Source organism: Pteronotus mesoamericanus, unplaced genomic scaffold (assembly GCF_021234165.1).
Source record: "Pteronotus mesoamericanus isolate MK-2021 breed Mesoamerican mustached bat unplaced genomic scaffold, CSHL_Meso_final contig_272, whole genome shotgun sequence".
NCBI classification, from domain to species: Eukaryota; Metazoa; Chordata; class Mammalia; order Chiroptera; family Mormoopidae; genus Pteronotus; species Pteronotus mesoamericanus.
In genome coordinates, this window is record NW_026555116.1 from 286,471 (window position 1) to 311,230 (window position 24,760).

General features: G+C 37.6%; 2 protein-coding genes across 2 annotated transcripts; one reads left to right on the top strand and one right to left on the bottom strand.

Annotated features, from left to right (window-relative positions):
* Positions 1 to 707: 707 nt before the first annotated feature.
* On the bottom strand, positions 708 to 1,664 carry LOC129071898 (olfactory receptor 10G2). The gene has a single exon (XM_054575260.1). The coding sequence runs from the start codon at positions 1,662 to 1,664 to the stop codon at positions 708 to 710; it is 957 nt and encodes a 318-aa protein (XP_054431235.1).
* Positions 1,665 to 21,429: 19,765 nt separating this feature from the next.
* Positions 21,430 to 22,386, top strand: LOC129071899 (olfactory receptor 1509). The gene has a single exon (XM_054575262.1). The coding sequence runs from the start codon at positions 21,445 to 21,447 to the stop codon at positions 22,384 to 22,386; it is 942 nt and encodes a 313-aa protein (XP_054431237.1). The 5' UTR covers positions 21,430 to 21,444.
* The last annotated feature ends 2,374 nt before the right edge of the window (positions 22,387 to 24,760 follow it).

Consider the following 24,760-nt stretch of genomic DNA (forward strand, 5'->3'; position numbering starts at 1 on the left):
TGGAGATATCTTAGGAGATAAGATATTTGGGATCTGATTGTGGAGGACTTTGAATTCCAAGCTAAGAGGCCTGGCTTTATCTACCTATACTTAGTAGAGAGCCAGTGAATATTCACTGGCTATATTTTTTTCAGAAAGAAAACTCTGGTAGTGATATGGATGAGGATAGGGAAAGCAAGGGGACCACTTAGGAAGCCAGAGAGATATTCCTGAGACAGAGTGAACAGAATTTGGTTAGTTACCATGTGGGGGATAGAGAGGGCCCGGAAGGAAAGACTAACAATCCACACACAGATTCATACCAAGTGCTTAAGAGGATAGATTTGACTTGATGTGAGCAAAGCAATCCTGAATGTCTAGTGGCTTGGGAAATTAAGAGTAAGCAAATGGATGAAGGGTGGTGGGACAGCATCATGCTGGTTTCTCCCAAATTTGCCTGGAATGATCCACTTTCTTCATCAATAGAGCACTTATTCTTCATAGTTGACATTTGTGTAGCATGTGCTTTCTCCCAAGAGATGGGCCAGAAAAGTGTAAAGCAGTTCTGGCCAATTTATTGAGGTTCAACATAGCATCAGAAGCTTCTTCATGGTAAAGTTACATTCCATTAAGCTTAAACTAAAATCTATTTGTTGAGTGTTCGTCACATGCAGCAGTAGCTGAAAAGAGCATAGCAATGGAGACATTGGTAGTTCCTCAGCCTATAGCTACTTATTTTCACTTGCAGCCCCTTGGCCTGCTATTACTCTCTTCAGAGCAGACTTTACTTCCTGGTTCCTCAGAGTATAGATGAGTGGGTTCAGTAATGGAGTAACAACAGTGTATAGCACAGCCACTGCCTCATCCAAGGGACTCTTGGAGCCTGGCCTGAGGTAGATGAAAATACAGGGGACATAGTAGACTGTGACCACAGTCAGATGAGAGCCACAGGTGGAGAAGGCCCGACGCCGCCCATCTGCAGTGCGTATCTTCAGGATGGCATGGACTATGTTGGCATAGGAGAGCAGAATTAACATGAAGCAACTGGCAGCCACTACCCCAATGTCCACAAAGGTCACAAGCTCATTGACGGTGGTGTCAGCACAGGCCAGCCTCAATACTGCAGGAATGTCACAGATAAAGTAATCCACCTGGTTGGGCCCACAGTAGGGCAGGCGGAAAGTCAGGGTGGCTTGGATAGATCCATGGATGGAGCCAGCCACCCAAGTTCCAGCCACAAGAATGGTGCATAACTTACCATTCATGAGCATAGGGTAACGCAGGGGCCGGCATATTGCCAGATACCTGTCATAGGCCATCAAGGTGTAGAGGAAACACTGGGTGCTGCCCAGAAAGTGAAAGAAATATAACTGAGCCACACAACCACCAAATGGGATTGCTTTGTTGGCAGGGGTAAAGTCCAATATTAAACGAGGAACAATGACTGAGGAGAGCCACATGTCCAGGAATGAGAGCACACTCAGAAGAATGTACATGGGGCGAGCATGGAGCTTTGGATCAGCCCACACGGTGAGCAGAATGAGCAGGTTCCCCAGCTGAGTCAGGATGTAAATGATGAAGAAGACCAGGAAGAGGAGGGTCCTCAGATTTGGGGGGTAAGATAAGCCCAGGAGAATGAAATTTGTCACCACGGTGTCCAGAGATGTGTTTGTGGTCTTTCTCATGTCTTTCTGTAGTCTGCTAAGATGAATGGTGAAGTCAGGCAAAGGAAATACAACATGGGAAGGTGGTAATAATGCTTTTTTTGTCTGATGAATAATACCTAAGAGTTCTGAGAGAAACTGAATACTAGTAAAAAAAATTTTTTTTTAAAGAAGAGGTGGTGTTGCCATTAGTTATTTTGGTTTACTTGATGAAAGAAACAGTCAAGATGCTGATTAGTTTCCTAGATGGATAGAAACTTATTTATTGGGAAATACTTAGAAGTAGAATTTGACAGATTAAGGAACTGATTGAGAAGGACTTATAACTCCAACCAAAAAGTGTTCACCAGTGAGGGGCTAACGTTGAGGCTGAGCAGTGTGGAATGAGTACCCCACAATTTACTACATCTACTTTTCCCTCCACTTACTATCATTGCAGTGCCTGCTCTTTGCCCTTGGCTAAAATTCCGTCTCACAATAACTTCCAAACATATGCATTACCTGGCCCTTACCACTCCATCACATGACTTTTACATATTATCCTCACCCTTTACAATTCTTTGTTATTGTTCAGATGCACAGGACTCCTAAAAGTTTTCTCAGTAGCATGCTCCTCTCCACTGCCTTCTCTGCTTCCTCACTTACAAAATGCTCCCTTCATCACGTTTCCTTTAAGAAGGCTTTCTTGATTCCCAAGGACCATGCTTACACTTTCCAGAGCATGTATCTCGTTATATTGTCATTGCCCAATTTCTTAATGTTTCCACTATTAGTCATCCATCTAATATTGTACAAGAAATCATTATTTTCTGAATGACTGAATGGATGTTGCCAAATCCCACTGATCTGACACAGTGCTTCTTTCTTGGCTTGATCTTTTTCACCTGACCCTTGGCCCACCTGGCTGACAATGGACCATCATGTTCTTATGCAATTTGTGTCTAGTTTTATTATAACAAACTGAATGGACAATTATTTTTTTTATTACTCCAGGATATTGTTTATATTCATTGATAGATTTATGTGGTCCATTGGTTTAGGTTGGATTTTCTGGTATAGAGTTATGGATGAATTATTATTATTTATTATAAAAGTATTGGTTAAGGCAGGACTTGCTCTTCAGTTTGTGTGATATATATACTTTGAAAGAATTTGAAACACCTAATTCAGATGATAACAAAAGATAGAGGAATAAAATGTGTTTGTTTCATTCTTTTTGTTGGATACCCCCAACTAGGCTTTGAGATACATTCATCTGTCATTTAACTATAAAATATCTTTGTAATTTAAATGACTATTTTCAGGAAGCAAGTAAAATGATAACAGAGTAAATACAAATAACATGAACATTCATATGTTTGCCAATGTAATCTCCATCAGAAAATTCCAAGAGATTTTATATTGGTTATTTTCTAAGATTACTTAATTCCTATATTAACATTAAACAGCTATTAATGGTAATAGTAATACTTAATACAGTTGTCTCTTCAGGGTTCATAGAAAATGTTAAGCATGCCCTTTGTTTGCAAAGAAAGAAGAAATACCAGATTTTTACTGCTTGAGATTCAGAGTTTCAGGAGAACACAGTTTATTTGAAAATAGATGGGAAGACTAGTTTTTATTTCTTTAGCTAGGCTATAGAAAAGAGATAGAGTTGGGATTAAGATTATACATGAAATATTACTAATTAGCCAAAGTAATTTTTTTTGTTAAAACAGACATATAGTACCAGTGTGTTTCTGCTTAGGCAAATGATATGTTCCTGAAATGATTTATAAAAATTAATTGTATATCATAAATCCCAGAGCAAGTAGAAGGAAGGAAATAGTCAAGATGAGAGCAGAACTGAATGAAATAGAGATGAAAAGAACAATTCAAAGGATCAACCAATCCAGAAGCTGGTTCTTTGAAAAGATAAATAAAATTGACAAGCCTTTAAGCAGAGTCATCAAGAAAAAAAGAGGACCCAAATTAATAATATCAGAAACGAAAGAGGAGAAATAACAACTGATACCACAGAAATACAAAGGATTGTCAGAAACTACTATGAACAATTATATGCCAAGAAATTTGAAAATCTTGATGAAATGGACAAATTTTTAGAAAAGTATAATCTTCCAACACTGAAGGAGGAAGAAACAGAAAGCTTGAACAGACCGATAACAGCTGGGGAAATTGAAGCAGTCATCAAGAAACTCCCAGCACACAAAAGCCCAGGGCCGGACGGTTTCCCAGGAGAATTTTACAAAACATTTAAGGAAGAGCTAACCCCTGTTCTTCTCAGACTATTCCAAAAAATCCAAGAGGAGGGAGGACTCCCAGACTCTTTCTATGAGGCCAGCATCACCCTGATCTCAAAACCAAATAAAGACCCTACAAAGAAAGAAAACTACAGGCCAATTTCACTGATGAACATAGATGCTAAAATCCTCAACAAAATATTGGCAAACTGCATCCAGCAATACATTAAAAAGATTATTCACCACGATCAAGTGGGATTCATCCCAGGGATACAGGGATGGTTCAATATATGCAAGTCAATAAACGTGATACATCACATAAATACAAGACAAAAACCACATGATCATTTCGATAGACACAGAAAAAGCATTTGATAAGGTACAGCACCCACTTATGATCAAAACACTCAGCAAAATGGGAATAAATGGGGCATTCCTCAATGTAATAAAGGCCATATATGAAAAACCTACAGCTAATATCATACTCAACGGGCAAAAACTGAAAGCTTTCCCACTAAGATCGGGAACACGACAAGGATGTCCGCTTTCACCGCTTCTTTTCAACATTATATTGGAAGTCCTAGCCACAGCAGTCAGACAAGAAAGAGAAATAAAAGGCATCCAAATAGGAAAGGAGGAAGTAAAGCTATCATTGTTTGCAGATGGCATGATAGTGTACATAGAGAACCCTGTAGACTCTACCAAAAAATTCCTCAACCTAACAAGTGAATTTGGCAAAACAGCAGGATACAAAGTCAACATTCAAAAATCAAAGGCATTTTTGTACATCAGCAATGAAATAGAAGAAGAAGAAATCAGAAAAAAAATACCATTCGATATAGCAAGAAGAAAAATAAAGTACCTAGGAATAAATTTAACTAAAGAGGTAAAAGACCTGTACACAGAAAACTATACAACATTGAAGAAAGAAATTAAGGAAGACACAAATAAATGGAAGCATATACCGTGCTCATGGATTGGAGGAATTAATATCAAAATGTCCATACTACCCAAAACAATTTATAGATTCAACGCAATCCCTATTAAGATACCAATGATGTATTTCACAGAAATAGAACAGACATTTCAAAAATTTATATGGAACCATAAACGACTGCGAATAGCCACAGGAATTTTGAGAAAGAAACACAAAGTAGGAGGGATCACAATACTGGACATCAAACTATACTACAAAGCCACTATACTCAAAACAATCTGGTACTGGCATAAGAACAGATCCATAGACCAGTGGAACAGAATAGAAAGCCCAGAAATAAGCCCAGGTCTCTATGGGCATCTAATATTTGACAAAGGGGGCAGAAGCATAAAATGGAGTAATAATAGCCCCTTTAACAAATGGTGTTGGGAGAGCTGGACGGCTACATGCAAAAAATTGAAACTGGATCATCAGCTGACACCATACACAAAAATAAACTCAACATGGATAAAAGACTTAAATATAAGTTGCAACACCATCACAGTTCTAGAGGAGAACATTGGCAGGAAACTCTCAGATATCCCATGCAGCAATCTTTTCACTGATATGTCTCCTAAAGCAAGGGACATAAAAGAAAGAATAAACAAGTGGGACCTCATCAAAATAAGAAGGTTCTGCATGGTGAAAGAAAACATCAGCAAAATGAAAAGGGAGCCAACCCTATGGGAAAATATATTCACTAATGATACATCAGACAGAGGTTTGATCTCCAAGATATGTAAAGAACTCACTCGACTCCACTCCAAGAAGACAAACAATCCAATCGAAAAATGGGCAAAGGACCTGGGCAGGCACTTTTCCAAGGAGGAGATGCAGAGGGCCCAGAGACATTTGAAAGGATGCTCAGCATCACTAGCCATCAGAGAAATGCAGATCAAAACCACCATGAAGTACCACCTCTCACCAGTCAGAATGGCTATCATAAACAGATCAACAAACAACAGGTGCTGGCGAGGCTGTGGAGAAAAGGGAACCCTAGTCCACTGTTGGTGGGAATGCAGACTGGTGCAGCCACTGTGGAAAGCAGTGTGGAACTTCCTCCAAAAGCTGAAAATGGAACTGCCTTTTGATCCAGTGATTCCCCTGCTGGGACTATACCCTAAGAATACCAAAACGCCAATACAAAAGAACCTATGCACCCCAATGTTCATGGCAGCACAATTTACAATAGCCAGGTGTTGGAAGCAACCCATCAGTAGATGACTGGATCAAAAAATTATGGTACACTTACACAATGGAATACTACGCAGCAGAAAGAAAAAAAGAACTACTAAACTTTGCTACAAGCATGGATGGAACTAGAGAGCATTGCACTAAGTGAAATAAGCCAGGGGGCGAAAGACAAATACCATATGATCTCACCTGTAAGTGGAACCTAACCAACAATACAAAGATGCAAGGAAAATAAGACCAGCAACACTGAAAGGAAAAGAAACCAACAGAGACAAGAGGGAAGGAGGGAGGGGGGACGGTGAAAAGGAAGGGACGGGGAAAGTCAAGGAACATATAGCAAGGACTCATGGACAAAACCAAAGGGGAAGAGCTGAGAGAGGGAAGGAGGGAGGGGGCAAGGGAAAATGGTGGGGGGGAGGCAGAGACAAATGTATTTGAAAAAATAAATTAAAAAAGAAGAAATTAAAAAAAAAGAAAAGAAAAATAAATAAATAAATAATAAAAAAAGTATTTAGCAGCAGGAAAAAAATGGCTGAAAACCTAGTGAGGCAACAATATAACATGAGAAAACAAACAAACAAAAAATAATTGTATATCAAATGAGATAAAACTGTACTACTTGGGGAATTATTTGAAGGATTTCCATAATACATATTTATGTATGGTGAAAAAGTTTTCCCTAATTTATCTGCTTTGTCAGTCTTATTTTCCCCATTTGTTGTGCATAAATATGATTCTGCCCTGCAGGTGGATTTTTGGAGAGAACAGTCCCTTTTCCATAGTCCCTGCTGTTCCCCCTTCTCCTTCTGCTAGATTTACATGTCACTATGTAAATAATTTTAGTATATCTATCCTTTCTAATTAGATAGGCAAATTATTTTGTTTTTTAAATTTTTATTTATTATTATTATTATTTTAAATTCTCACCTAAGCATATGTTCATTGATTTCAGAGAGAGGTAGGTGGGGGGTGGGAAGAGAAAGAGAAAGAGAGAGAAAGAGAGAGAGAGAGGAGCATCTATGTGAAAGAGAAACATCAATTAGTTGCCTCATATATGCACCCCAGCCAGGGATCGAACCTGCAGCCTAGGCATGTACCCTGAATGAGAATTGAACCCGCAACCTTTTGTTGTATGGGATGATGCTCCAGTGAACTGAACCACACGGCCAGGGCAAAGAATTTTAAAATTTTCCAGGTTTTAGACCATTTGATGTTGCTAAAATCATGTATAACAGTTGGAATTTTAATACAAAAGCAGAGAAAAATAGAAAAAGGTTAAAATTCAATATAAAAACTATCCGAAAATAAGGGCCCAGTGACATTAGAGGAAAAACAATACATGTTTAAAAGGAAATCCTGGAAGCTCTAGAGATTGGCTGCGGGGACAGGGTGAAGACTGGTGTTGAGATGACAAGGACAAGTTGGGGTGGTGCCAAGAGCTCTTTTTAGAGACTGTATAGAACTCTATGCAATAGGCTGCTTTCTGTGCATCTTTTCCCCCCAACCCTCCCAATCAGGCCAATTTTGTGTGAGCACATACTGCTATTTAAAGCTTTTGATTTCTACCTAGGCTGGTATAGCTCAGTGGATTGAATGCTTGCCTGAGAACTAAAGGGTCACCAGTCTGATTCCCAGTCAGGGCACATGCCTGGGTTGTGGGCTAGGTCCCCAGCAGGAGGCGCTCAAGAGGCAACCACACATTGACATCTTCCTCTCTCTTTCCCTTCCCTTCTCTCTAAAAATAAACAAATAAAATCTTTAAAAAAAAACACCCCTTTTGATTTCTGTAGTGAACTTTGGGATCTGGGCCATCAGGGGACAGTTATGAGAGCTATGAGGTGAGGAATGAAGTCTGGTCCAGTGTTGTGTTAGACATACTAGGACAGGACTTCCTTTTACCCTTGGGAGAAGACCCAATCCAAATCTGTTTCTAGAATGATTCCTTTTCCTTCACGTTAATTCATTGTTAGACATCCTGGTAGAGCTAGGGCCGAATTAGGGAAATGGTTAGAGTTTGGGGTAGTCTAGACATATTTTATCTTTTTCCACTAGAGGATATTCTTGCCTCTCTACCAAAAATTAAAAAAAAAAAAAAGAGAGAGAGCTTACTTAAGGAAAAGCACTTAGTGTCCTCCATACTGGAGAAAGAAAAGGTTACCAATTTGGTCTGTGTTTGCAGAATTACCAATGAATCTTCTTCACAACCTCTATGACTTTATCACTGCCCAAACTTGCCCTTTATCATAGCACTAAAAAAATAAAAAGAGAGGAACTTAAAAGAAAATAGTGTTAAGATCTTTTGAGTCATTTTTTCAATATAAAAAAGAAATTCCATACATTTGGAAGGAAGGAACTTAGTTCTAGCCATTTGATGAAGAGTTGAGGAAGAAGGTGGAGGAGACCTTTTAAATTAACATTTGAACAAAAAACCAGAAAATTTTAAAGTTTCAAAATTAGTGACCCCATTCTGAAAGGAGCTGGTCTCAGGATTGCTTTTCCATCCTCTTAGACTCACATATACAGAGCTGGGAAATTGTGCAGGAGGCTGGCTGACCTTGACTGGATGGTCCAGCAGAGAGAGAGGTGTCCTTCGGAGATTCAATTTAGCCTATGGTGAAGAGATTCTATGTCTGTTTTGGAAAGGCTTTAGAATTCTTTTAGGAGTTTACGTGGCAAATAAGTATTCAGAATCTCTGAGAGCACCTGCCCTTCAGAGCTCTTGGAAGAATGTGACTTCTATATCACTTGAGTCATAGTTTATATTTGTTTTCATCACCTGTTACCTCTGTTGCTCTGAATAAAAGAAAAAAAAACCCACTGTCAAGAGATTTGAAATAAAATTATGCCCTCAGGAGAAATACTACTCTAAAGTATTTCCTTAATGAGAACTTCCTTACCCAAATCCTTATTATTTTGTTTTGAGAGAGAACATTTGTAGTAGATTTCTGGAAATTAGGCTGTGGGGAATATCTTTGTTTATTGTTTGTCTCTCTTCACTAGAATGTAGGCTTCACAAGAGGGGGTTGGTTTGTTCACTATGGAAACCCCAACACTAGTACATTGCCTGGCACATAGTAGGGTCTCAAGAAAAACTTGAATAAGTGAATAAGAGAAATCGCCACACATATTAAACACTGTGGGCAGAAAAAGAAAGCTGTGCTTTCAAATATGAACCTCTAATTTAAAGTTACCAGGAGTCAATTTGATATTAAACTGATTCTCACATTTGTGTGCACATATTGTGCCAGTAGCCTTGGGTATTCATTTATTTATCTGACAAAAGTTTATCTGACAAAAGTTAATCTGCCCTGGCCAGTGTCATCTGGTTGACTGAAAGGTTGCAAGTTTGATTCCTGGTCAGGGCACATAGCCAGGTCTATATTGATGTCTCTCTCTCTCTCTCTCTCTCTCTCTCTCTCTCTCTCTCCGTCTCCTTCCGTTCCTCTGTCTCAGAAAGCAATGAAAAAAATGTCCTCGGGTGAGGATAAAAAAAAAAGTTAATGTTAATCTGAGTAATACTGGGGAACTGGTTAGAAGTGAAGAAATTAAGCCCGGAGTGTCATATAAGCTTCAAGAGCCTCCACTGTAAAATGATGGAACTGGATAAAGACTGCGTGATTCTTAAGATTCTTTTGAATTAGAAATTACTAAGGAGGAGGAGGATTAGCATTTGGTTTGTGTGTGTGTTTAACATTGCAAAGCTACTTTTTACCACAAGATGACAGTATTATCTGTGTTAAAATGAAGTACTGTACTGTGTCCTCTATTTGGAGCAAATAGAAATAATCAATCCAGAGGGCCCATAAAAGATATAAATTCCTTTAGCAAAAATACTGTATGTGAGGGCTACATTAGCTTGGGAAAACTAAGTGTGAAAGAGATAATTTCCTCTTGTGATAATTGGGAATAGTTTGAAAACTTCCTTCCTCCTTTCCTCCTTCCTTCTTCCTTCCTTCCTCCCTTCCTTCCCTTGTAGTTTTCACCTCTTCTTCCTTTCTTCCCATTTCCTTGTTTTCATGTTCTTATTTTGTTACATAAAAAAATGACAAGTCAAAGGAAATAGAGATGTGAAAAAAAGGCTAATATTTTGACCATTTCCTTTCACTCTCAACCTTCTGTAGTAATTAAAGTTAATAGTTTCCTTTCCTGTTTCACATTCCTTTATTCTATATTCATATATATTGAATTTCTTTAGATATTTAAAACATATCTCATTGACTGTTGGGAGATACATTTAGATGGTAGAAAACCTCTCCCATCTCTTCTGTAAATATCATCATCACCACTGTCTCTCTCTCTCACACACACATACACAAACATGTGCATAGAAAGAGAAATTCAGTATAGAGAAATTGACCACTTTTGCCTTTGCTTTATGTCATCTTCCCTTTTCTCATCTCTGTTCTTTACACACAATTCTATTGTTCAATGTTCACAGAATCACTTAGACTAAAACCTGTGGATTCATCTGTAGAAAATATTCATGTAAATACACTTGAATAAGAGAACCCAGAGCAGTTTAGGTAGAAGCTGAAAGTCACCCCTTCAGGAAAGAAGCTCCTCCCCCTGTGTATTTTCTGGGTTTTGCATCCAGATTGAACTTCGTCCCTCCCCGACAGGAGGGAGGGAGTGACCTTTTGGTGGCTCCAGTGGCTCAGGACTGAGATGCAGTGCCTGGCACATGGTGTCCTGCTGCAGATGTGGGGAATTTTCATTCTTTCTATTTTTCTGACAGTGGGAGGTAAGTCTCAAGTTAATAGGAAACATAGTTGGGAATTTTCAAAATAACTTTCTTACGGCTAAATTAAATAGTTGCAACTTCTCATACTTGTAATAAAAGAATGTTTCCCCATGGACATTTTCCTTATGTGGTGCTAATTGTCTTCGTCTTCATCCTTGTCCTTTCCTTTGTCCTTTTTACCACAGTTTATTTCTATCTAAGGGACTTTTCTACCAATAGCAGTTTTCTTGTGACTGCATGGAAACTAACCTTTTAAATAATGATGTAGCTTCCAGGAGTGCTGCCTTGGTAACAGTCATGTGTCTTCTCATAGGCACTGCTGGACAAAGTGTTCAGCAGCCCGCTGTGGTGAAAGCTATGGAAGGAGCCTCTGTCCGGGTCAACTGCACATACCAGACGTCTGGGTTCAATGGGCTGTTCTGGTACCAACAACGTGACGGCGGAACAACTGTATTTCTCTCTTACAATGTTCTGGATGGTTTGGAGAAAGGGGGTCATTTTTCCTCATTCCTTAGTCGCTCTGATACTTACAGTTACCTTCTTCTGAAGGAGCCCCAGGTGAAAGACTCCGCCTCTTACTTCTGTGCTGTGAGAGACACAGTGACTGTGAAGCCCCTTCAGCTGCACTAAAATTCAAAGGCAGCCAGGGCACTGAGAAGTTACATTTCCTGAGTGTATGCCTGCTACGGATTAAGACAGGGGATTTTAGAACCAGACTGCTTGGACTTGCAGTCCATTTTAAGAGCACCCTTTCTCGCATTGTAATTCTTTTATATTGTCTTCAAAATTTCAATGAAGTTTGTTAAACATTACAGCCTTACTGTCAACTAGGTTTAGAGAATAAATAGTCATTGTGTGGCTTTGTTCCCACTCAAGACAAGGCCGACCAACACTGAGAAGGTCACATTGTAGGTTATTTGGGTATCAAAAGTGAGGGCCACTCAAGTTAAAATAAGGTATAGTTAAGTCATATCTTACATAATTTGGTATCAAAGATTAAACAAAATTCTCTTTGGGTGAACTTTTTTTTTTAATCCTCATTTGAGGATTTTAAAAATTGATTCTCAAGAGAGATAAACACTGATGTGAGAAACATCAATCTGTTGTCTCCCATATGTGCCACTATGAGGGGTTGAACTTGCAATTTAGGTATGTGCCTTGACCGGGCATCAAACCTGCAATCTTTTGTTTTACTGGATGATGCTCCAACCAGCTGAGGCACCTGGCCAGGGCTCTTTGGGTAAACTTTTGAGGTAGAATTTGAATGGACATAATCATGTTAGAAAGCAATCTAACATTATGAATCAAAGGCATTAAAATATTCATATTTCTTTTTCTGGGTAATCCTATTTTTGAATTCTCACTAAAAGAGAGACAGGTTAGGCCCTGGCTGGTGTGGCTCAGTGGATTGAGTGCTAGCCTGCGAATCAAGGGGTCACTGGTTCAATTCCCAGTCAGGGCACATGCCTGGGTTGCAGGCCAGGTCCCCCGTGAGGGGTGCGCGAGAGGCAACCACACATTGATGTTTCTCTCCCTATCTTTTTCCCTCCCTTCCCCTCTGTCCAAAAATAAATAAAATCTTTAAATAAAAAGAGGGAGACAGGTTAGAAAAGAGGATTAGGGTTAGAGGTACTGGACTTTAGAGGGCTTATATAGTATCATTATTCATTAGGGCAAAATATGGGCAACAATCTTAAGTAAGTTATGATCAATGGAACATTTTAAAGGTACATTAGTTTCTACTGCTGCATAACAAATTATCACAGCACCCATATATTTACTTAGTTCTGTAGGTCAGAAGTCCAGGCAGTTTCAACTGGTTCCAGGCAGAGGATATCGCAAGTCGAAGTGTTGGCTGGCTGAGTTCTTACCTGGAGCTCAGAACCTTTGTCCAAGTTCATTTCTATTACTGTCAGAATTCTTTTTCTTGTGCTTGTGCTTATTTTCCTGCTGTTTGTGGGCTTGGGGCATCTTCACCTTCTTGAGGTTACCTGCATTCCTTCTCACATAATCCCCTACATCTTTAAACCAGCAACAGCACTTCAAGTCCTTCTCATGTTTGCAATCTTTTGGCTTCATCTTCTGCCTTCTTCCTTTGCCAAAGACAGGGAACATTCATGTACATTTAAAATCTCATGTGTGGACTTCTGGTCAAGATGGAAATATAGGTAAACATGGCTCGCCTCCTTGGACAACCACATCAAAACTACAACTAAACTCTAGAACAACCATCACTCAGAACTGTCAGAAATCAAGTTGAATGGAAGTTTGACAACTACAGAATTAAAGAAACCATATACATCCAGACTGGTAGGGGGTGTGGAGACATGGAGATATGGAGTGGGCTGCTCCTACACCCATGTGTGGTGGAGGAAAATTCAGGAGCGATATCTCAGGAGTGAGGGGTCCCAGCCCCACTCCAGGCTTTCCAAGGTGCCCACTTTGAAGGGGACTGAGATGTCATTGTTTTATATACAATGTTTCTTGTATCTTGTATCTCCTCCAATAAATGTCTCTATTTTTCATATTACATGGCTGGATACCTTCTGGACAGACCCGTATATAACTTTAACGTAGTATACAATCAAATAATATTATACCACTGCCTACATAATATAAGAATCTTTCAAACTACCATTTTTCTTTTCCCAGCCTTTTTATTATTATTTTAATATATTTTACTTCTGCATGTTATAAATTCCACAATGTATTATTATTATTTTTGTGCTATAAGTGGTCAAAATTCATTTAAGGAGATTTAAACACTAGCCCTGGCTGAGGTGGCTCTGTGGATTGAGCACAGGCCTGAGAACTGAAAGGTCACTGGTTTGATTCCCAGTCAGGGACACATGCCTGGGTTGTGAGTCAGGTCCTCTGTAGGGCATGAGCGAGAGGCAACCAATTAATGTATTTGTCATATATTGATGTTTCTCTCCTTCTCTTTCTCCCTTTCTCTCTCTCTCAAGATAAATAAATAAAATCTTAAAAAAAACTGGTAATAAACCTCCTGATATTTTTCCTTAGTGAAAGAGATTACCTTGTGCAGACAATCTGTAAAGTGTGGATTATATATATTTTTTGCTTTGAGCTTTTATTCATTGAGTAAAAAAGACAAATGAGGAGGTGTTTAGTCAGATATTTCTGGACATTAAGTTAGTTCTAGGCTATATAGCAGGCATTTTGGGAGCTCATTGCTCAGTACCAATTTACTTAATATTCATGGGTGAGGTTTCACTTGCTACTGACTTTTGAATCGCTGGTGTGTATTTCAGTGGTTAGTACAGTGGCTAAACAAACTGATGTCATGCTAATTGCCAAAGTCTGGAACTTTTCCATAGTTGGAGGCTGCTGGTTTTATTGTCCACTTATTAAATTAGTAAATGAATGAGATTAATCACTGGAAATTCATTAAAATGGAAAACTTTTAATAATACCCCTGAGTATTCATTGATGGCCAGTTCAATTATAGTCATTCAGTGATCACTTCTAAATCTTATGTCAGGTAGATAAAAACCCCAAAGCTTTCAAGCCTGAAATCCACTGTGTGCAGAATTTTGTGCTCTATCATTTTACAGTCTCAACTTTTGTAACACATTATAAGAGGAGAAATGAATCATTAGAGGAGGTGCAGGAGTTTAGGGTAAGTGTTTGAAGTCAGCAGAAAATCTATTTTCAACAAGCAAACCTTTAAAAGCAAGCCAGAATTTAATAGAGTTACTAGCTTAAGCTGATTTGATTACATGAGTTTTCCTATCTTCTTTCTGCCTCACCTTTATTGTTAGTTACTTAAGGTGGATGTTGTGGTAGGGAAAGAGGGCATAATGAGATCTTCAAAGGAAGTTTATCCCTTGAGAGTGATAAATAACAGTGATCTTCTTATATACCTAAACTTTCCTAAACCTAAACCACATTCCCATCTTTAAGACTATTACAAGGAAGGTAATTGTTTTAGTCAGGGTTCTCCAGAGAAAGATAACCAGTAGGATCTATTTATCATCTATCTATCTATCTATCTATCTATCTATCTATCTATCTATCTATCTATCTATCTAATCTATCATCTATCTATAATCTATCTACCAATCATCTATCATCTATCTACCTACCTATCATCATCTATCTATCATCCATTTATCTATCATCTAATCTATTGACCAAAATAAATTGTATGTATAGGGAAAGAGAAAGAGAGAGATTCCTTTTAGGCTCATGACATTGTGAGGGCTGGTTAATCTGAAGTTTTGAGGGCAGGCCAGCAGGCTGGAAATTCTGGCAGGAGTCAGTCTTACAGTCTCGAATCAGAAGACAGTCTGGAGGCAGAATTCCTCCTTCTGGGAACCTCAGTCTTTTCTTTTAAGCCCTTTCACTGATTTTATCAGGCCTACCCATAATATGTAGTGTAATCTTCTTTACTCAAAGTCTACTGATTTAAATGTTAATCACATTAAAAAAACACCCTTACAACAACATCTAGACTGATATTTGGCCATACAACTAGATGCCATGGCTTAGCCAAGTTGACAAAGTAAATGAACCATCACAATAAATAAAGGAATAAAATTATTACTGTCTTCCAGATAATGAAAATAAGATAAAGTGACTTGCGCAAGAGTACTCAGAGATATGATAGACGTATTCATCAAAGGACTAAAAGGAAGCAGAATCCAAACTTTTAGATATATTAACTCACAAAATAGGTCTTCACTCAATAATGTTTATTACTTCAGCAGGAGAGCAACAGAACCAAAGACTACCTTGCTTTGATTTGACACAACTTCTTATAAATTTTTATATTTTCTTTTCTCTCCAGCTTTATTGAGGTATAATTGACAGATAAAAATGGCATATATTTAAGGTAACGGTGTGATGACTTGATATATGTATACATTGTGATTGATTACCACAAGCAAAACACTTTTTTATTTTCATGATACAAAATCTTAAACTTAAAGTTAGTATAAGGTCATATCTCTTAAACTCTGCCATTTACTTATATTAACTAAAAATAATTACTTTTCTTCTATAATAAACGTTTCTTGCAACCAGTTCAAATATAGTTCTCTAGTGCCATGGTAATTACTGATTAAAATAGGAATGGCAAGTAAGCTTATTCTACTTTACTTGGACAGAGAATAACAAAGGTATTGAAAAGTACACATGAAAAATTGCAGAGAATGAAAGGACTTAAAAAAATCCAAGGACCAACATTAAAAAGGTGGAACTATTTAAACAGACAACCAGTTACTAATGTCCAAATCAGAGTGTTTTTTTAAATTTTGTTTTTAAAAATGTTTTGTTTTCTTTATTTCATTTCAGGAGGAATTATGAAAGACATGGATTAAAGAATATTATAACAATCAGCTGAATTATCCCTGCATAATTGGAGAAAATTGGTAAGTTTTACTACCTCTTTACCTGCTTTGCCTGTGATGCTTATTGTGGGTTTGCACATGTATGCACATATATACATAGTGTTCAGCAAGACCCCATCTTAATCACTTGTCTGATATGTTACATAAGTGTGTAATGTTTAGAAGTTTAATAGAAGGCCTTTTAACTTATGAGAATTATTTTAACCTTTCCCTTGTCTCACAACTCACTGTACTTTTTCATTGTGTTATTTTCTGTGACAGCATCTATGCACACACACCACATATACACATTCTCCAAGATTCCTCAAAATGCCTAGGATTCTGACTTGTCACTTTTTAGATTTTGCCATAGCACATGTTTCTTTTTTTCTCTTTATTAAAAAAGTCACACCTGGTTGGTGTGGCTCAGTAGACTGAGCGCCGGCCTGCGAACTGTGGGGTGACGGTTCGATTCCCTGCTGGGGCACATGCCTGGGTTGCTGCCGGATACCCAGAGTGGGGCGCTTGAGATGCAACCACGCATTCATGTTTCTCTCCCTCTCTTTTTCCCTCTTTTCCCCTTTCTGAAAGTAAATAAATAAAATCTTAAAAAATAAAAAAGTCATAGAATTACGGAGTTTGGGGGTTGGAAGGGATCAAGACCAACACACTTCCCCTTTTCCCCTTGCATTTGAATCCCTAGCACAGTTTCCGACTAGGCACTCACAAATATTTATAGAGTGAATGTTAAACATGGTACAGCCTTTCGAAGACAGAATGTGTCCCTTCTATTAGCAGATGGTGATTCAGTCTTTGTTTGTTTGTTTAAACAAGGCTGTACTTATTACCACCATAGAAAGCCTGTCCTTTCTGTGCTCTGAAAGCCAGCATGCAGATTAGATTTGGGCTGTTCTGGAGAAAGAATGGAAGACCACAGCTGAGGTCCGATAGCTCCGCTCCCCTGGGCTTCCCTACTCAGAGTCCCTCTCTGGGACATACCTCACCATGACTACATTCTTGGAACGTTGGGAAAAATGCTGTTGCGTGCTTTCTCTGCATGCAGAGAAGAGGACACCATTTAGTTCTTACCTTAACAATTCTCACCTTAAAAACCTCAGAGCAGCTTTCTTTCTCAGAGGTTTCTTTTCCGGTTTTGGTTGACAACCAGGTAGATAATATCACGACATACTATGACGAAGCAAATATTTAAAAAAAAAGAAGTACAGTATTCTATGAAGAATAAAATCTTTTAAAAAGAATCTAAGTATAATGCTAAAAGAGAGTTAGGAGTTAATCTAGCTCATCAGCTCTCTGAAGGCAACTGCTGAGTGGTGGAAACCTAAGGGCAGGAGAATTGGGACAGAGAGTTCCAGCTCCGCATGCAAAGGAAAGGCAAACCATAAAATGCCTCAGAACCTTAGCTACATTCTGTTTTTTTTTAATAGAAATAAATGCATATAAACTTCAATTTTTAATAATGATTTTCTGTGCCACGGAACCACTAAGGAAGCCAGAGATTCGCTCCATTCCCTGGCATCTCAATCTTTTCAACAGAAGACCTAGGCATCTGCTACATCTAATCACAGAGAAGAGCTGCATCTAGTTCCTATTCTATAACTCAGAAAACTGAGGCTTAAGGAGGTGAAGGCCAAAGGTCACAGTTATTTGACTTCATTGTACGTGCTCTTGTGAAGAATCTCTGCCCTTTCCTTTCTAGTGGAACGCAATACAACTTTTGGTACTCTGCTACTAATGTATTGCTGACTAGCAGTTTATAGGGAAACTATAAACTTCCCATCTTAAGAATATTGCTTTATAAGAAATACAACCATATTATAAACTCTTAGACATAGATGAGTAAAAATGTACTCATGATCACATGCAGTCAGCATTTTTGTTTCCTCACCCAAGACATGCCCCCCTTTTTTATAAATCCTCACTGAAGGACATTGTTTTTTTCATTGCTTTTAGAGAGAGAAGAAGGGAGAGAGAAAGATTGATGCGAGAGAGAAGCATCAATTGGTTCCCTCCTATAGGCACCTGGGCTAGTGATTGTACACACTTCCAACGAGGGGTGGAACGTACAATGCAGGTATGTGCCCTGATCCAAAGTCGAACCCACAACCCTTTGTTTCTAGGACAACACTCCAACAGGCTGAGCCACACCAACCAGGCCCAATGCATCCTTTTAATTCTTTGTTTTTTAAACAAGGTCACCCATGCTTATTATACAAATTTAAACAACACAGAGATTAATGTAAAAATTAATAAAATCCTATCATTCCTTTGAATTCTATATTTCCACAGGTAACCAATGTTAACATAAATGTGTATTCTTCAACATCTATCTTCTGTTGTTTTAGGAATAAATATTATATTGAACATAATTCATCACTATGCACAGTATATATGTTTGAATATGTATAAATATGTCCAAATGTACATATATGTATATGTGTGTGTATATATACACATAAAAAACTCTTTTGATTCCTTCCTTCCTCTGTGTCTTTGTTTGTTTTTTCTCTCTTCCCTCTCTTTCTCACTCCCTTCCTTCTCTACTGGTTCACAATATATTCATAATATGGTCTTTTTACTTAATATATTGTTGACATTCCATGAAAATAGTTTGCAATCTTGGCTGTATATTGGAATCAACAAGGAGCTTTAAAAGTACTGATGGGTCTGAATTAACTGTTTGAACTGAGGACTAGGCAGCAAAATTTATAACCCCCCCTCAAGCACTGAACATCACTGCTTCAATATACATAGATCCAATTCATTCTTATTAATGGCTACATAATATTGTGGCTGTACTAAAATTAATTTACCAATTTCTCTGTTAATAAACATTTTTTTATTTTCAGTAACTTGTTTTGCTAGAAATACTTAAACAAACATATATCCTTCATTATGGATTTCTTTTTTCTATGAAATACAGGGTGGGTCAAAAGTAGGTTTACACTTGTTCATATGGAAAATAATACAATAATTAATAAATAATAATATGAAAATAAACTTTGTGTTTGCATATTCACAACTGTAAACCTACTTTTGCTCTGCCCTGTATAGTCTTGGAAGTGGGATTCCTGGACTGGGGTTATAGGCACTTAGAATTTTGAGAGGTACTTTCAGATTATTTACCAAAAAGGTCTTAATAATACCTACTTCCAGTAGCAGTCTATGGCCTGTTTGCTGGTCTGAAGAGAGACAAAAAGTATTTGGTTGTTTTTTTCACCTACTTCTGAAGGTAAGCATCTTTTTATGCATACTTGTTTGTCATTTGCATTTTTTCTGATTTGCCTATTTGTATTTTTTCCCCATATTTAATTGCCATCTCTCTTTCCTTGCCAAATTTTAAGAGACCTTTGGATAATAGTTCTTTTTTGGTCAGACGGATTGCAATATTTTCTCTAGTCTACTATATGTATTTTGAAAATTTACATGATACTACATATATTTAAAATTGTTGAGAATGTGTCAACAAATTTTATCTCAAGTTTTACTCTTCAGAATATTTTAATATTTTTTCATATTGATAATTCTTTATTACTACTATTCCTAATAACTGTATACAGTTCTATACAAGTTCTACTATATTCATTCAGGTTTCAAAAAAAATCTCATTGAGGTTTTGATGGAGAGCAGAAAAAGCCCCATGACTGTTATTTTCAATAATGTAATTAATATTTTCTCTCCCCCCCCCAAAGGTTTTATTTATTTATTCTTAGAGCGAGGTGAAGGGAGGGAGAAAGAGAGGGAAAGGAACATCGATGTGCAAGAAAAAAATCTATTGGTTGTCTCTTGTACACACCCTGACCTGGGACTGAACCTGCAACCTTTTGCTTTGCGGGACGCTGCCCAACCGTCTGAGCCACATCGGTCAGGGCATTAATATTTTATTGCATTTAGTATTTTTTCATGTTTTTTGATGCTTAGGAGATTCCTGTAAGTGAAATGATTGAATCAATAACATAAATATTTTTTATAATTTGTGGAAATTATTTCCTAAATTCTGTTACAGTTTTTGGCTAGCTAATCAGTACAGGAAATTAGAGGTAATATAACTTTAGTATTTATAGGATAATGTGTCCTCAGGGACAAATCATGTTACAAAATTAAAAAAATTATGTTTCTTTAAGTCATTTTTTTGTGAAGGAAGGATTGGATTCTTTTTCAGGTTACTTCAGTTTAAATAAAAATATTATTTGCATACCTACTGTGTGCAAAGAACAATGCTAAGTGTTGTAAGGGATAAGTCATATGTGGTTATTGTTTTTAAAGAAAATTTCAATTTAATGGGGAACAAAAAAATATATTATTTTCTTTTACAGTTAAGTTCCATATAAAAAGGGCAGAGATAGGATTTGCTTGTGTCAGGAAAGTTTTCTAAAGTTACAGTGTCTTTGAGATCAACTTGAAAAATGAATAGTACATAAGTAGTCAGTGATGAGGTAAAAAGAGCATACTTGACTAAAGGGTATGTTTTCTGAGCTGAGGAAACAATAAAGACAAAGATTTAGGAAAGTGAGTAGGTGGAGGTAGCATGGCTGAAGCATAGTAACTTGCTTGGCTGGAGAAAAGAAAGCATGTGGGGAAAATTATTGGGCAACAGACTGTTGTAGGCTTTGCAGGTACATTTAATTTGATATGGTAAAGCAGAGAATGATATTTACCAGGGAGTTGTATTTTGGAGTATTAATTTAGTGGTATATGTGGATTGGACTGAAATGAAAAGAGCCAGCTAACTAGTGTCTAAAGGTTTTGGCAACTTATTCTTTCTTAAAAAAGATTTTATTTATTTTTAGACAGAGGGGAAGGGAGGGAGAAAGAAAGAAAGAGAAACATTGGTGTGAGAGATGTCAATTGGTTGCCTCTCGCATGACCCTGACTGGTGACCTGGCCCAAAACCTAGGCATGTGCCCTGACTGGGAATTGAACTGGTGACCTTTTGGTTTGCAGGCCAACAATCAATTCACTGAGCCACACAAGCCATGGCATACTCTTATAAGCCTCGTTTATCTCATCTGCAAGACAGGCTCAGTCATGCCTGTGCCATCATGTGGTTTTGATTAAATAGAATGTGGACATAAAGTGCCTGGCATGGCTCCTGATACATGGTGGGTATATTACAACAATTATTATTAAATTGGTCTTAATTATAAAAGCTCTAAAATATATATAAAAAATTCAGATAGGAATGCAGAATCACTTCAGTTAGTTCCGTTCCTATAATATTAAAGCTAAATTAGCTTTTATTCTCCACCCCCACCCCAAGGTCCTTTGGAAAACTCAGTGGATGGATGCACAAAATCAAACAAGAGTGACTGAATTTGTCTTCTTGGGACTTGCTGATAACTGGGTACTGAAGATACTATTTTTCATGACATTCTCAGCCACATATGTGCTAACTCTCTGGGGGAACATTCTCATCATAGTTACCGTGGTCTTTACTGAACGTCTCCATATCCCCATGTATTTCTTTCTGAGCAATTTGTCATTTATTGACATCTGCCACTCATCTGTCACTGTGCCCAAGATGCTGGAGGGTTTACTTTTAGAGAGAAAAACCATTTCCTTTGAGAACTGCATTGCACAGCTCTTTTTCCTACATCTGTTTGCCTGTGCTGAGATCTTTCTGCTGACCATTATGGCCTATGATCGATATGTAGCGATTTGCACTCCATTGCACTACCCCAATGTGATGAATATGAGGGTCTGCACACAGCTTGTCTTTGCTCTCTGGTTGGCGGGTGCTGTTCATTCTCTTGTGCAGACCTTCTTGACCATTCGTCTGCCTTACTGTGGCCCTAATATTATTGATAGCTACTTTTGTGATGTGCCTCCTGTCATCAAGCTGGCCTGTGGAGATACATACCTCACGGGAATGCTGATGGTGTCCAATAGCGGAACCATCTCCCTCACCTGTTTCCTGGCTTTGGTCACCTCCTACACAGTCATCTTAGTTTCCCTTAGAAAACAGTCAGCTGAAGGCCGCTGGAAAGCCCTGTCTACCTGCTCAGCTCACTTTATGGTGGTTGTCCTCTTCTTTGGACCATGTATCTTCATCTATACTCGGCCTGATACCAGCTTCCCCCTTGACAAGGTGGTATCTGTCTTGTACACGGTGGTCACCCCTTTGCTGAATCCCCTCATTTACAGTTTGAGGAATGAGGAAGTAAAAATTGCCATGAAACATCTTAGACAGAAACAGGTTTTTTCCATGAAATTGTGTACATGATGGTCTTGGGATTGCAGATATAATTATGGCCAAATCTTTAATCAGAGAGCAAAATAAACAAAAGCATTAGGTGAAATGGCATGCAGCAGGGCAGACTTTTGCATTAAAGAGAGGGACTTGTAAACTATTACTTAAAGAAAGAAAAAAGACCAGGGTAGGACATGTAAGGATAAAGAACCCGGAAATGTTTAAAGAAGGCTTCTGATTTCACCAATAAAAGAACATAATTTGGGGCACAGGCTCATTTTCAGGAACAGGTATAGTTGAGAGAGAACCTATTTTCTTGATTTGTACTGTTCTATGGGTTATTGGCTCTGAGAAGGTATAAATCACATTTATATATTATTTAGTATAGTGGTTTCAATCTTGCTCTCAAATATATTTTTCAATGTGTTTAAGCCTTTATTTATATTGAATTAAATTTTTATACTTAGAGTAATTTATTTTGACAATATCAAGGTTGATATATATTAAGTATGTATTTTAAAATAAACCTTATCAAGGTAAAATTTAATTACATAAAATATACCAATTTTAGTTGTAAATTTTGACAAGTTTTCACAAAGGCGTATATACAACCATGTAACCACCTCCCTAATCAAGATACAAAACATTTCCAACACTCTAAAAAGTTTCTTCAGCTCTTTCTCAGCCAATCTTTCTATCCCACATGAGCCTCCAAGGACCTGATTTTTGTCACTAAAAATTAGATTTGTGTTTTCTAGAATTTCATATAAATTACATCATACGAAATGTACTTTTCTGTTCCTTTACTTTTTGCTCTGCGTGTTGTTTCTGAGGTCAATCTGCATTTTTATGGTATGAGCAGCTTGTTCCTTTTTATTGTTGAGTAACATTTTATTGCATGGCTATACCACAATTTATTTATTTATTCATATATTGATGGACATTTGGGTGGTTCCAGCTTTTCCCCCACTTTTTTTCTTTTTAAATTACAGTTGACATACAACATTATATTAGTTTCAGGTGTATAGCTCCTTATTTAGACATTTATATAACATAAAAACAAATATTAACATATTTTGATAACATAAAATGATCACCCCAGTAAATCTAGTACCCATCTGACACAATATATAGTCATTGCAATATCGTTGACTATATTTCCTATGCTGTACTTTACATCCCTGTGACTATTCTGTAAATACCAATTTGTACTTCTAAACCCCTTCACCTTTTCATCCATCCCCTCAACTCCTCTTCCATCTGGCAACTGTCAAAACGTTCTCTGTATCTGTGAGTCTGTTCCTGTTCTGCTTGTTTATTTTGGTTTCTAGATTCCACATATGAGTGAAGTCATCTGGCATTTGCCTTTCTCTGTCTGACTTATTTCACTAAGCATAATACCTGCTAGGTCCATTTATGTTGTTCCAGGGGACAAGATTTCATTCTTTTTTATGGCTAAATCATATTCCATTGTATATATGCACCATTTGTTCTTTATCCATTCATCTCTTTGATGGACACTTAGGTTGTTTCCATATCTTTGCTGTTGTAAATAATACTTCAATGAACATATGGATGTATATGTTTTATCGATTTAGTGTTTTGGGTTTCTTTGGGTAAATACCCAGAAGTGGAGCTGTTGTGTCCTTCTTTGTTTCCTGTTATGGCCTTTGTTTTAAAGTCTATTTGGTCTGGCAAAGTGTTGTTACCACAGCTTTTTTTTGGTTCCCATTTTCATGAAATATTTTTTTTCATCCACTTACTTTCAGTCTGTTTATGTCTTTTGGTTTGAAGTGATCCTTGTCAATAGCATATGTAAGGGTCATATTTTATTATCAGTCACCATATATCTTTTGATTAGAGCATTTAATCCATTTGCATTGAAATTAATTGTTGATAGATATATATTTACTGCCATTTCATTATTTATATTTTTTATGTTTTTAAAATTGATTATGCTATTAGTTGTCCCAGTTTCCCCCTTTTCCCCCCATCCACCCAGCACCCCTCTCTCCCTCCAGTGATCCTGTCTCCTTTGTTCATGTCCTTGAGTCATGCATGTAAGTTCTTTGGCAACTCCATTTCTTATACTTGCTCTTAACATCCCCTGCCTATACTGTAACTACCTATTTATACTTCTTAATCCGGTCACCTTTTCCCCCATTCCCCCAGACACCCCTCCCAAATGACCACCATCCCAATGTTCTCCGTATTTATGATTCTGTCTCTGTTCTGCTTGTTTGCTTAGTTTGTTTTTTAGATTCAACTGTTGATAGTTATGTATCTCTTGCTATTTTAATGTTCATAATTTTGATCTTCTCTTTCTTAAATAAGTCCCTTTAACATTTCACATAATAATGGCTTGGTGATGATGAACTCCTTTAGCTTTACCTTGTCTGGGAAGCAC

What these genes read in the sequence shown, in the direction of transcription:
- LOC129071899 (XM_054575262.1), top strand. Translation starts at nt 21,445, where the DNA reads ATGGATGCACAAAATCAAACAAGAGTGACTGAATTTGTCTTCTTGGGA.
- LOC129071898 (XM_054575260.1), bottom strand. Translation starts at nt 1,664, where the DNA reads ATGAGAAAGACCACAAACACATCTCTGGACACCGTGGTGACAAATTTC.